Raw genomic sequence first — 12,500 nt, 5'->3', positions numbered from 1 at the left:
GGATGTTGTAAAGTTCGATGTGCTCTTTCCGGCTATGTGGGTGTTGAGTCCCATAACCCATAATACACAGACTCGTACTCAGACCCCCACGGTATGAAATCAGGCAATAGCCATTTTACGCGGATGTGAAAGACGTTGCCGGGGGTGCTGAATTCGCAAATACATGTAAAAGCAGGTGCATGGAGAACGCACCATTGCATGACTTGGAAATAATACCATTGCATGCACTTCCGTTGAAATACAACATACATACCTAACTGTTTTGGTTTCTTGTTTTCATTGCGGTAGGAACGGGCTAATATAAAATCAGGCGGCAAATTTCAGTAAATAGTTTCTGTTCGGCACGTGCTATAGGCGAATACTTTCATAAATGTATAATTTAAACTGTTGGTTTTGTCTTCCGCAATGTTTATGCAGTCATTGTGTTTCCTTTGCAAGGCTACTCGATTGTTAACGACCTTCTTCACTTCTGTTCAAACCTCATTTTGAAGAGGCAATAGTTAACACTTTGCCTGCGAAATTACGTATATCGTAGACCTAGAATATTTTGTGTAAAAATGGCGAATATTGGGCAAACCATAACCATTTTCGGGCAGTGTTGTAACGCGTTGAATAACAAACTTATTGACCTAAAGTCATCCACTTTAGCTAAAAAAAAAATTCGCAAAAACAGATATCAAATCAATTTTCCTGAAAAATTATCCTTCATTTTTTTTAATTTCTCACACCAGGAAAAAGAGAAAAACGTTCTTCCATAGCAATTTCACGCAGGATACAAATTAAATGAAGATCTAAGAGTGCAAGAATTCAAGCACACTTTTCTTAACCAACAATGTGTAGTATATCTTTTTTAATGTAACCTGTCTGATGCAAAGTATGTTGCTTGCACTCGAGGTCACCTGCATGAACGTTTCGATGGACACAAACAAAAATTGTCATCAATATACAAACATTACTTTAACGAACACAATGTCACCATGTCTGCGTGTCTTTTGGAACAGTTTCGCGTGCTTGCGAAATGCAACGCCAATAGGCCTTATCACGGTTTTCGACGCCATTTTGACGGGTAGGCAAACAGGCTTGAAATAACAGTGTTTGTATGGAAATACGATGTCAAATAATTTTCATAAAACATAACTTCTGAAAAATTCATGAATTAGAAACTTTTGGCACTAGAAAAAAGATTTTAAGAAAAGAAATTGGAGGAATATAGCTGTGCCAGAAAGCGTCCAGTCGTGTTTTGAACTTTCCATACATTTATCTGTATAGCGAACCGCCGTGAATTGCTTCTAAAAATAGTTCGCGGGAAAAAAATACAGGGAAATGTATGGAAAATTCAAAACACGACTGGACGCTTTCTGGCACAATTACATCCCTCCAATGTTTTATTTAAAATCCTTTTCCTAGTGCCAAAAGTTTCCCATTCATGAATTTTTCAGAAGCGATGTTTTATGAAAATTATTTGACATCGGATTTCCATACAAACACTGTTATTTCATTCCTGTTTGCCTACTCGTCAAAATGGCGTCGAAAACCGTGATAAGGCCTATTTGATCGTCTCGTCAAAAAGATGTTAGTTATTCGCAAGTTTCAACCAACTTTGAACGTGCACATTGACTCTATTAGCGCTAAATTTTTTGCTTAAATATTTTTTCTGTTGTTAAGGTTCTTTTGCTCCTATGCTAATTTTTCAAGCTTAAACCAATATATTTTACATCCCACATAGTCTGAACTTTGTGACGTTTTTTTGTGTGTGTTTGACGGTGTCGCATTTTCTAAGGTTTTCTGAATTTCTTAGGGCGAAACTTCCTCGGATCTCAACTTTTTTTTCTCCCGCGGCGTGGAAAACAATTTTTCGCGTCGCCACAAAAAACCCTCAGTACAAGAAATTCGTCATCATTTTTGCACAGTTGGTTAACTTAAGGATAATGGATCAGATCCATAATCGTATATAAAACTAGTTTTAACATTTAGTTTGTATTCACTTACCGATCTGTGTGAATTGCGCATTCAACAGCAATAGTCAATTGGGAAGAAGGTCACTCGCTTTTAATAACATGATGCAAACTTCGTGATTCTCAGCAGGATGTCTCTTGGCAGTGCTGCTTTAATATATTTTACTCACGTATTTTTACAGCTTTTGTGTGTCACTAGACAGAAACCAATATTTACTTTTGTAAAAGTGGCCACCTGATTAATACATAATTCTCATTTATTCACCAGGCTTACCATATTCCATCGCATTATTTCCAAGTCAGTTTTTTTAAGCATCAATGCCAAAGTGCATAGATATTTCGAACATTCTTTAAATTCGAAGCTTGCCAAACAATCGAGGATTTCCGCATCCGAGATATTAAAGACAAATTTTTGGTAATTAAACTATTAATATACACTGTAGTAATGCCTAAAAGAAATAGAAATGAGTGTTGTTATTGTATGATGAGAAGTACAAGCAAGACAAACTATGATTTGCACTGAAGGAGACAGACTTTGTATAGCTGTTTATAACTTCTTTTTTTTGTTTTACTGTTTTAAATAGATGACTTCATTTAATTAAAAGACATAAAGAGTACAAACTAGAGTAAAGAAATGCAATGAGTAATTTCGTTTTTATACCAGATCCTTCGCTGACATCACTGCCTGTCATTGAATGTTCCAGAAAGTATTTCTCGGGTTCTTGAATGCAACAGGCAAATTCGATTCATTAAATGCACTTCAAGTTGATCAAATGTAGTCTTCGAGCGGATAACTGGATCTACTCACTGAACAGATCTGTTATTTATATTGTTTGATTTTTTATAATAAAGCGGGTATTCCTCGCGAGCTTGTTGGATATTGCGTGATCAAAGCCAACGTAGCATGTGCTTTGTTGGCTATGTATCATCTCATATCAAGAGAAAATAAGGGACGGGACAGAGAGGGAAACTAGGGGCGTTGGCTGAGATATGTGAACTTCACTTAATTTATTTTTAGACATCGCCTAAACGGAAATCGGTTTCCTGAGACGTCCACAAACGGAGAGACTTGACTCTGGTGGTGGGAAATTTTAAATTGTTAAGAGCAATTCTCCAGGAAAGTGAAGCAAAGTTGGAAATGAAAAATTTTAACCCCTCTTCAATTTTTGCGTGTAGGTAGGTTACCTTGGGGGATAGACAAAAACAACCATATTTGGATCGGCAGATGTATCGTTGCCATGGTAACCGCACTAGATGAAGTCGGCCTTGGGACCATGTTTTGAGCAGAAGTTCCACTCTCAAAAAGTAAAAGTAAACGAGTCTGGTTCTCGGGTGTATGTGAACCAATTCAAATGAAATTCATACAGATGGTAGAACCACTCTTCCAGTTTATAAAATTTGCCGTTACAATAATTTGGGTTTTATAAACAAGAAGAAAATGCTCGTCCTACTATGTTCCCTGTCAGCCATTTAGACAAGCAGGAAAACCAAGCATAACGATATTCGTTATTTCTCCGAAAGTACTCTTTCCACATGAACCAAATTAGCAGCAGAGATTACATAGATATTGAAGTTTCAAAATATCATAAATTCAATTTGGGGAAAACTATATTCTGGCCATGGGCGCTGACGACACCTGGGACAAATTGAAAAAAATTGCAAAATTGGTAATTTTGAGAGCTCTAGTATTTAGTTCAAACAGGCTTTAGAGAGAGAAAATCAGCTTTAAAAGTGTCTTTTATCATCTTGTCTGCTACCTACATTTAGTAAATAAGGTTTTGGCCAACAAATTTGATGAAATATAACTTGATACAAAACCTACCTTGAAGGTTTTGGGAATTTCTTCAGGATGCTTTCGTCGCGTGGTTCTCTCCAGTGTCTTTCCTTCACACGTTCCGTCTTTTTGACCAAATCTAGCGCAGACTAACAGTTACTCCCATCGAATATCCAGTTTGCTGTGTTTCAGACCAGGGATGATGATACAAGTAGCCCGCATACACTTGACAAAGAATAGTTGAGAGAGTCCAAAACATGGTCGTAATGCTTGCGATTTCTGCCGTCGAGCACCTAAATTCATCAATATTATTCAGCCAGGAAGTAAAGTAAATGTGTCGAGATCGATGTACAAAGCAAATGCATGCCTTTGAACAATCCAAAGTAACGTCTTTGGCTAAAATCGAGTCAGATATTGCGATAGTCGACAAGCCAAGAATGGTAAATAAATTGAACGCATAGGCCGGAAGTCCGAGAAGCACAACTGCTGACCGGATGTAACATAATGTAATGGGATGTAACACTGGATGTATGTGTTATGATATCCTCTTGTAATGGGGTTGTTTCACAATGGCAATCGTGAAGAAAGCCAAAAAAACAAAAAAACAAAAAAACCAGACAAAAAGAAAACAGAATAACCGAATGAAAACAAAAACAAAGGAAATGAAGTTGAACTGAAGCTTGGGTGACTGATTGAACGCATGATCATAATAGCCGCACCCCCCCCCCCCCCCCCCAAAAAAAATTGCTCTCACAAAATGCAATCACAAATTCAGTTATGGTAAACTATTCGTGACAAGAGAATGAAACATTCGCGTGTGAAATGTTACATTTATTTACCTGCACGGCAAAGAATAAGAACCATTTCGTCGCTGATTTCATCACGGTTTATACTAAGTCCGTAGGCTTGCACGTGCCTGGAAATATGCATTTGACATTGACTGAGTTTTGTATTGTTTCCACTGCACTCACAAACCGACACGTCCCTTTTGGGATTTGAAAGAGACCAACTTTCCATTGTCCCGACCAGGATATTTTTCTTCGCACGACGATATGCAAATTTCCCTTACAGTGCTTTTGTCGACGACACAAATTTACGTCCGGTCACCCCTCCCCCCACCAAAAAAAACAACAGCAAAACATAAATAAATAAACAGAAAGAATGCCAAAATTTGGGCAGGTATTAGGTACTGAATGTGAAAATTTATCCGCTTGGAGAGGACTTATTTATTTCCGTAGGAGAGGTGGGTCAAAAATTCCAACTTCGTAACTTCGAATGTGTACGTTAATGCCCCAGATCAGCGACGTATCTTACATGCAGGCCATCCTTAACATCCAATAAGCAATGAATTAAAAAAACAAACAAACAAACCCAGGAAACATGGGCGGCTTCGGTGGTTGCGTAAAACGACTAGTGAAGCGCTTTTATTTTGTCCTCTTTATTCACCACTGTAAAACAGTCATAAAAGCGGATCAAAAGTCGTCCTTTTATCCCCCTATCAATGATATATTGTACCAAAAGTATCTAAAGAAGAGATAATACCATTGCAACAATTACCCGAAGCTACAAAAACAAACAAACAAAAAGCGCGTATATCGCATTTAAAACTACATCCGGTCAGCAGTTTTGCTACTCGCATTTCCGGTCTACATACGTTTGGTCGTAAACAGGTCGTAAACAACGATTTCTTCGCTTCCCAACCATGCACCACGGAATGTACGGCTCAATTTAGCCAAAGACTTTATTCAGAATCGTCGCAGAGATGCATTGCTCAGCTGTGATCTTGATGCATCTATTTAACTTCCTGGATGGATTGTATTGATGAATTATTTCGATACTCGACATACGACTGTGTTTGACCTGTTCGACTGTTCTTTATTCGGGTTAATGCATCATCACCTTTGGTCTAAAAGTAGATGTTTGGCGAGGCTAACCAGTTAGATTTGTCCTTTCCGCTAGAGTCTGTGCAAGATTTGGTCAAGAAAATGGAGCGAGCGAACGGAGCAGAGACCCATCCTATACGACAAAAGCATCCTGAAGAAATTCCCAAAAGTTGCAAGGTAGGCTTTGTTTTAATTTATATTTCATCAAATTCGTTGGCCAAAACCTAATCAATCAAATGTAGATAACAGATAAGATGAATGAAAAAACCTCTGAAGCTGATATTCTCTACCCAAAGCCTGTTTGAACCAAATACTGGAGACCTCAACATTTCCAATTTTGGAATTTTTTGCAACTTGCCTCGGATGTCTTCAACACCCATGGCCAGAATATAATTTTCCCCAAATAGGTTTTATAATATTTATAAACTTCAATATCTATGTAAGCTCTGCTGCTAATTTGGCTCATGTGGAAAGAGTACTTTCGGAGAAATAACGGATATCGTTGTGCTTGTTTTTCCTTCTTGTCAAAATGGCTGACAGGCAACATAGTAATACGAACATTGTCTTCTTGATTATAGAACCCAAAATACTCTAACGGCAAATTTTATAAACTGGGAGAGTTGTTCTACCATCTGCATGAATTTCATTTGAATTGGTTTACATGTACTCGAGAACCAGACTCGTTTATTTTTACTATTTGAGAGTGAATTTTTCGGTCAGAACATAGACCTCAGGCCGACGTGAGCAAGTGCAGTTTCCATGGCAACGACGCACCTGCCGATCCAAATATCGCTGTTTTTGTTCATCCCTCCAGGTAACCTACCTCCACACAAAAAATGAAGGGGGGTTAAAAATTTTCATTTCCAACTTTGCTTCACTTTCCTGGAGAATTGCTCTTAAATACATTTGTCAATCAAAGATTGGTGGTAATGCTACATGGCTGTACGTTTTACTGTATCTTGTAATGATGTTATCCTTGGGAATAAGGATTTATTGATATTTTGAGTGTTTCAAAGTTTTTGTAAGTAAAGAAAGTCAGTTATTCTGAGAAATAATTTTTATTTCAGTCTGTGTCATTGTGTGGCAGTTATGGATGAAGTCATTACTATCACAAAGTTAACAGCCTAGTTGTACTAGAGGAGATTAGTTTCTCTTTCTGATGAATTATATTACTACACATGTGGTTTCCTTTGCAGTCATTCTGTGGGTTGTCACACAACACCCTTTCCTTGTTGGAAGGAGTATTACCAGCCTCGTTTCCAGTCCGCTGGGGGTGAAGGCATTGCGCATGCTCATCATTTGACCGCGGTCAAACTCTTAACTAACCAATCAATTATTAAAAATGGGATTAGGTTCTAAAGGAACTGTGGTGCTGCGTCGGTGGGAGAGTGGAAACGAATAATTATTTGTTTTATCAACTGAGTTAATAAGGTAATTTAGCCACAGTAAAGAGATTCCAGTGCTGACGTTTGAAGCGTTAGCCTTTTGTCAGAGCGGATCGGATTCGCTCTGACAAAGAGCTAATGCTCGAAACGTCAGCTCTCGAAATCTCAGGCCTCTGTCTTTCGTCTGGGGTAAGCAATACAGGCTCCAAAGAGTATATATGGTACATACTTGTGGTGTTTTTGGTCCAAAAATAAGAATCAATTTAAGGTTCAGCATGGGTTTCTCAAATCATCCGAAAATATTCCTGACCCGAAAAACTATTTCATGTCTGCAATATGCATTTTTGAATAATTACAAATTATTGTAGCCTCCCTGCGTGGATGAGATGTTACTAACCCTTTATCGAAATAACTAGGAGTATTTCTTACTACTCCGTGAATGGATAGATATCCAGCATGAAGTGACTTGGAGTATTTGAGCCACAACACATTTTGCACTGAACTTGTGAGACGAGCTGCATGTATTCTTTTTGCTTAGTGCTGGCTTCACGTAATTCTTTGGAGTAATTTTAATTTGGATTGCTGGAGGTGACAAGACGTCTTTATCGTCCACATCCTTTGGAAGTGTATACATACAATTCATAATTGTATTCTGGCTAGAAGGTGTTTCGTAGAGCGCTCATTTCGTTTGATTGAAGAGCAATGTATAATTCTTGACAGAAGTTCAGGCTTCAGGAGTTTTCATCGTTTATTGCGACAATACTGTTTCGTATGGTTCGAAGTTATCGGACCACACTCATCAGGCAATTTTTAACGACTTCATGTTTAACGAATTCATAATTATATTTTCTTCACCTAGTTCTACGGGTATATTACAAAATGGGAAGCTCCCAGTTGGCGTGATAGGTCAGCGTAGAGGACTGTACTGGCATCGCAGAGGTCATGGGTTCGAATCTCGTTCAAGCCTCAATTATTTCTGCAACAGACTTAAAGTTGCGTAGACTTGCCTACATAACTGAGATGGTTTCTCACATTACTGCACCCTTATTGTACAACAGAGGTTAACACTAAGTAACCAAGGCAACTAATACCACTTACAGCATCAGCAGAGCAATTAACAGCATGGGCTTATTCGAAGACAAGGACGAACAAAAATTACCTGCTTAAGGACGGTGCCTATCAATATCGAAGTATTTTGCGTGGTTTATCACTACCCGGGAAAAGCAGATCGTAGCAAGGGCTAACAATTGGAATCCGAAAAGAAAATTGGGGGTAACCACGCATTTTTTTAGAGATAATTTAGCAACAATAACTCTAGAAAGCGCCAAAATACAAAACAATGTATGGAATTTTTTTCCCCAAATTGAAGCTGCGCAAAAATATGCTTGTTTTAGCAGGCACCACCGTTAAGAAACCCGACTTTTTCGGACCATTGCGAGATGCGCAGAACGTGGGCGCAGTAGCAAAAGTAGGCACCGTCCTTAATTCTCACTGAAGTGTGAGGTAAAACGTTGGCCTTCCTTAGTTCTTAGATGCACAATCGGCCCAGAGTTTAAATTTACTTCATTCTCAATTAACTCAGTTGAACCGTTCACTTGCACGGTTACTTGGTAAGGTCCCATCCAGACCCTCTAGTTGTAAATTCCATTACCAGACACATGTTACAGGCTTTTATCTATTTCAACTCAACATACTGAGTAATATTTTCACAGATTTGTATCCGCGTCACGTTAATCTTGATTAGCTATTATTTCTACAATTTGTAATTAATACTTCCTTGTCATCTGCTTTATATATAGCCAAAAATTGTAAACATCCTTGAACTGACGATGGATGCTGAAGTATCCGAAACTTATCTTCCAAAATCGAACGTTGTGTCGTTGATAAAGGAATACAATAAAATTAACGAATACAAATGACGTGGTATGGAAGCAAATATGTGCTATTAACAGCGAAATTTCCATGAAAGATGAAAAATCACAGCGATGAAAACAAGCCAGGAAGATGGAAATTAAAGTAAGAGTACTGCTGTTACATATACTATTATTAAAAACTGGATTATTGTATAATGCAATTCGAGTGATTTGATTGGCTTAGCTACCATGGTATATGAGCCATTATACCATGCCCGAGGAATAGAGACCATTAAATTGTCTCCTAATTGTTCTTGCAAAGCGAAATTAGCAAAATCTACCAATATTTTTTTATTGTTGATAATAAAACAATTAGTCCACTCACGCTACGCGCCTCGTTGGCTATCTATCATCTCATATCCAACGACCGCTCGTGGAATAATTGTTAAATATCATGGGTGACAAATTTTTCGCGCGAATTTTAGCGTTAATTTATATTTTCACATGTGAAATTACAAAATTGCTATGGCAACTTTTCCTATATCTCAGTGCCAAGATGGATGAAAGAAGTTACACGGCATTAAAAGACGCTGCAGAAAACCTAAATACGCGAAAGAGCACAATTAACCGGGTGAGGGTTTTTGAGAACTGGTGTGATGAAAATGGCCTTGAGAAAAACCCTGAGACGGTTCGTCCTGAGCAGTTGGATAAAGTACTCGAGCGGTTTTTTGCCTGCGTGTGTAAACAAGACGGAACCGACCACGATTGCGAGCGTAATTTGTCACCCATGATATGAGAAGGTAATCAAACGGTATAGTTGTAAAATTAGGAAATAATTTCACTTGCGTTTTGTCAAAATTCTAATAATTTCTCGAGCCTTCAAACGCGCGTGAAATTATTTCCTAATTTTACACATCACCATTCGAATACAAATACAAACCGACATGTTTAATTTTGATTTTGAGTTTATAATCAACAAAAAAAAACACGCAAATTTTTAAATGTTATGCAACATTTGGGGAATTAAATGCTACTGATCTAAAACAAAATGCAATCATTTGACATAAAACGAACCATTCTATTTCCTTTCAGGTTCCACTAAGTCTTACAATTCAGACTATAGAGCACACTCTGCTCCTTTATTCTCTAAATTAAAAATTTTAGACATTTATCAAATCAACACGTTTCAAATAGCGAGATTTATGTACTGTTATCATAACAACCTTTTGCCTCCATTGTTTTTTAACTTGTTTTTTTACAAAATGTCAAATTCATGGCTATAGCACCAGCACAGCCAACAATTATCGCGTGCATCATTGCCGAACCAATCTGAAAAAATTCACAATTCTTTACCAAGGTCCAAAGATCTGGAATCGCCTTCCTGTTACAATCACTTCTCTGTCAAGTCTTCCCAACCTTAAAGAAAAAACTGCTAGAGTTTTTAGTAAAATAATTACTGAATTGGCAAAGCTGCACACTTGTAGCATTATCTATGTAAGCATATTGTTACGTACGAGGTGGCCTCAACTATAAGCCTGGTGATTTCTAGAGATCACCTCGCCATACATAAAACCATGGATTAATTGTCAATATATTGGGGAAAAAAGGCAACCTGCTAATTGCATCTTTTTGATCGGGTCATCATTTTTGGCATCACTGTGTTCATTCCCTTTCTGGAGTAGCATTTGCAAGAGCCGTGGTAAGAATGCAAAAAACATGTTTGTTAAGAGGCATCGTCCTTCTCTTAATTACCAATGGCATTGTACGAAGCATTGAAACCGGTGTAAGAGCCGTTGTTGTCTGATATGAATATGACAAACATGTGGTTTGACGAGGAATAGATTCCCTCCACAGGGGGAGGGTGATCTCCATAAAACACTCCCAATACCTTCCCTGTGGTATTTTTGCCATCAAAAACGTATAACCCATCCGTGTTAGTCTCTTTTTGCAAAATGAAACTTGTGAACGTCAAAAGGATTTGTTGCGATGGGCTGACTGTGATCGTCCAAGAGCAGTACTGTCCATCCGGGTACTTCTGTGGATAGTTTGGCGACTGAAAAGTACCATTGACTGCAGTTAGGACTTCCCTGCATCCTAAAAAAAAAAAAGATAAATTACGTTTTCGAATGGGCCAGAGGTTGTGTAATATTCAACTGACTTTTAGAAATGTTATCTTTATGTATATGTACTTAATTTTTTATAGAAACGTTTCAAAATAACCGAAACTGTACTTTCAACTTATATTTGAACAAAAGCTATAAACTGGTAGTTTTATATGGTGTGGTTGTGTTGTTTCCATCATTTTCAAAACCGAATTTGCAGTACAATACAGTTTATTTCATTTGGACACGATGAATTTAAACAAAGGCTGTGGGGCCTTGTTCCACAAAATAAAGATCCATACAGTAAACTGAATAAAAACGATGTATCCAATGGTCTTTTATATTATTCGGCGGAATAACTGCCCCCCCCCCCCCCCCCTCGCTCTTCAGAAGCTCGGATTAAATTTTAAAGATAATCTAGCGTTCGTTTTTTTATAAAAGGTCACCTCAAACTTTTGCAACGCTTTTAAAAAAACTAATCCCTTTTGTTTCTGGAGGGTCAAGAAGATCGTTGAAAGTGCGAAAAAAGCTTTCGGATAGCTTTCTTGGTTAAAAGCCAACTACGTTACGTAAAACGGGAAATAAGCCTTTACTGCGGAGTTTCGCAGATCAGTCTATTTTTAGATTCTCAGGTGGAATACTATTTCCCACGAAAATTTATATTCCGGTCCATATTAAACTTATGCAATGCTTGATACTGGTAGGAAAGGCCCCGGTGGGAGACTGGATTTGTGGGAACTTCAATCTACAAAAAAAAACGCCATGACACGAACATGTAACAGTAGTACACCCCGGGTAATGTGCTCTTGTAAAATCTAACAAGTATATAAATATTAAGTGATACATACTATCAAAGCAATTTAAAAACTGGTTATGGGAAACAATAAATAACAACTTTCATCTTTATCGCTGGCGTTTGCGTTGGGTCTTTATTAAAGACTAGTTGTCACGCAGACCCTGTTTTCGTAGCTATTTCAGGGTGTAGGCTTAAGCGCCAGTTAAGGGCTCTAAAATACGTTTTTTTTTTCTAATGCAATACACCCTTTTTACGATAATGCGTTCTTCTGGAAAATTAAATAACAGCGTGGGACGACAAGATTTTTGCATTCGTGTAAGAAACGCGGGTAATAAATTTACTTACCCTGGTAGTGACAGTAATGAACTTGTGGATCTGGGGTTTTGACAACATATGGGTGGGACCCTCCTTGGCTGTCTGCATTACTATCATTTTCAGTGTCAAATCTTATCCACTCCACATTAACGACTGCCCACTTCACCTGCTGGCATTCAGCTGAACCATAAGCCAGCAAGAAAAATGGCGACGCAGATGGAAGGGAGATCGGTTCTTTTTTCTCTCCGTCTGTTCTACAGCAGAACTCGATCCTTGTGTTTCTGTCATATACCCCATCAGGAAGTGTCCCGTTCTTTCTATTACTGTTATTAATGTCTTCGTCGTCCCAATATATGTATCCTGATTCCAGATCTGTGGGGCAGGACCCGCCTTTCTTGTAAATACAGTATTTACCTGAGATTTATAATTACAATGAC

The 12,500-nt window shown here is 38.0% G+C and overlaps 2 protein-coding genes across 5 annotated transcripts in view; both read right to left on the bottom strand.

Moving 5' to 3' along the window:
- LOC146480151 (uncharacterized) overlaps window positions 1-12,500 on the bottom strand; it is a 90,692-nt gene that overhangs the window by 43,406 nt on the left and 34,786 nt on the right. Inside the window, exon 1 of one of the 2 annotated variants that reach the window (XM_085110027.1) lies at window positions 1,990-2,143. The exons of the other annotated variant lie outside the window; for it this stretch is intronic. The gene's annotated coding sequence lies outside the window, so the exon portion shown is untranslated. Of the gene's footprint in view, window positions 1-1,989; window positions 2,144-12,500 lie in introns of those variants that run through there. 2 annotated transcript variants of the gene reach the window in all.
- Window positions 8,113-12,500, bottom strand: part of LOC146480153 (uncharacterized) — a 10,825-nt gene continuing 6,437 nt past the window's right edge. The window contains exons 4-6 of one of the 3 annotated variants that reach the window (XR_014864784.1): window positions 12,094-12,477; window positions 10,463-10,944; window positions 8,113-9,948 (exon numbers count right to left, since the gene is read on the bottom strand). Coding sequence is in view for 2 of the 3 variants with exons in the window: in XM_085110031.1 (XP_084966157.1) it covers window positions 10,595-10,944; window positions 12,094-12,477 (734 nt within the window). In the remaining variant the exon portion in view is untranslated. Of the gene's footprint in view, window positions 10,945-12,093; window positions 12,478-12,500 lie in introns of all 3 variants that reach the window. The other 2 variants (XM_085110032.1, XM_085110031.1) reach the window with 2 other exon arrangements.

This window comes from Pavona decussata, unplaced genomic scaffold (assembly GCF_977016875.1).
Source record: "Pavona decussata unplaced genomic scaffold, jaPavDecu1.1 SCAFFOLD_55, whole genome shotgun sequence".
Lineage (NCBI taxonomy): Eukaryota > Metazoa > Cnidaria > Anthozoa > Scleractinia > Agariciidae > Pavona > Pavona decussata.
This window is presented reverse-complemented; position numbering and strand designations above follow the sequence as displayed.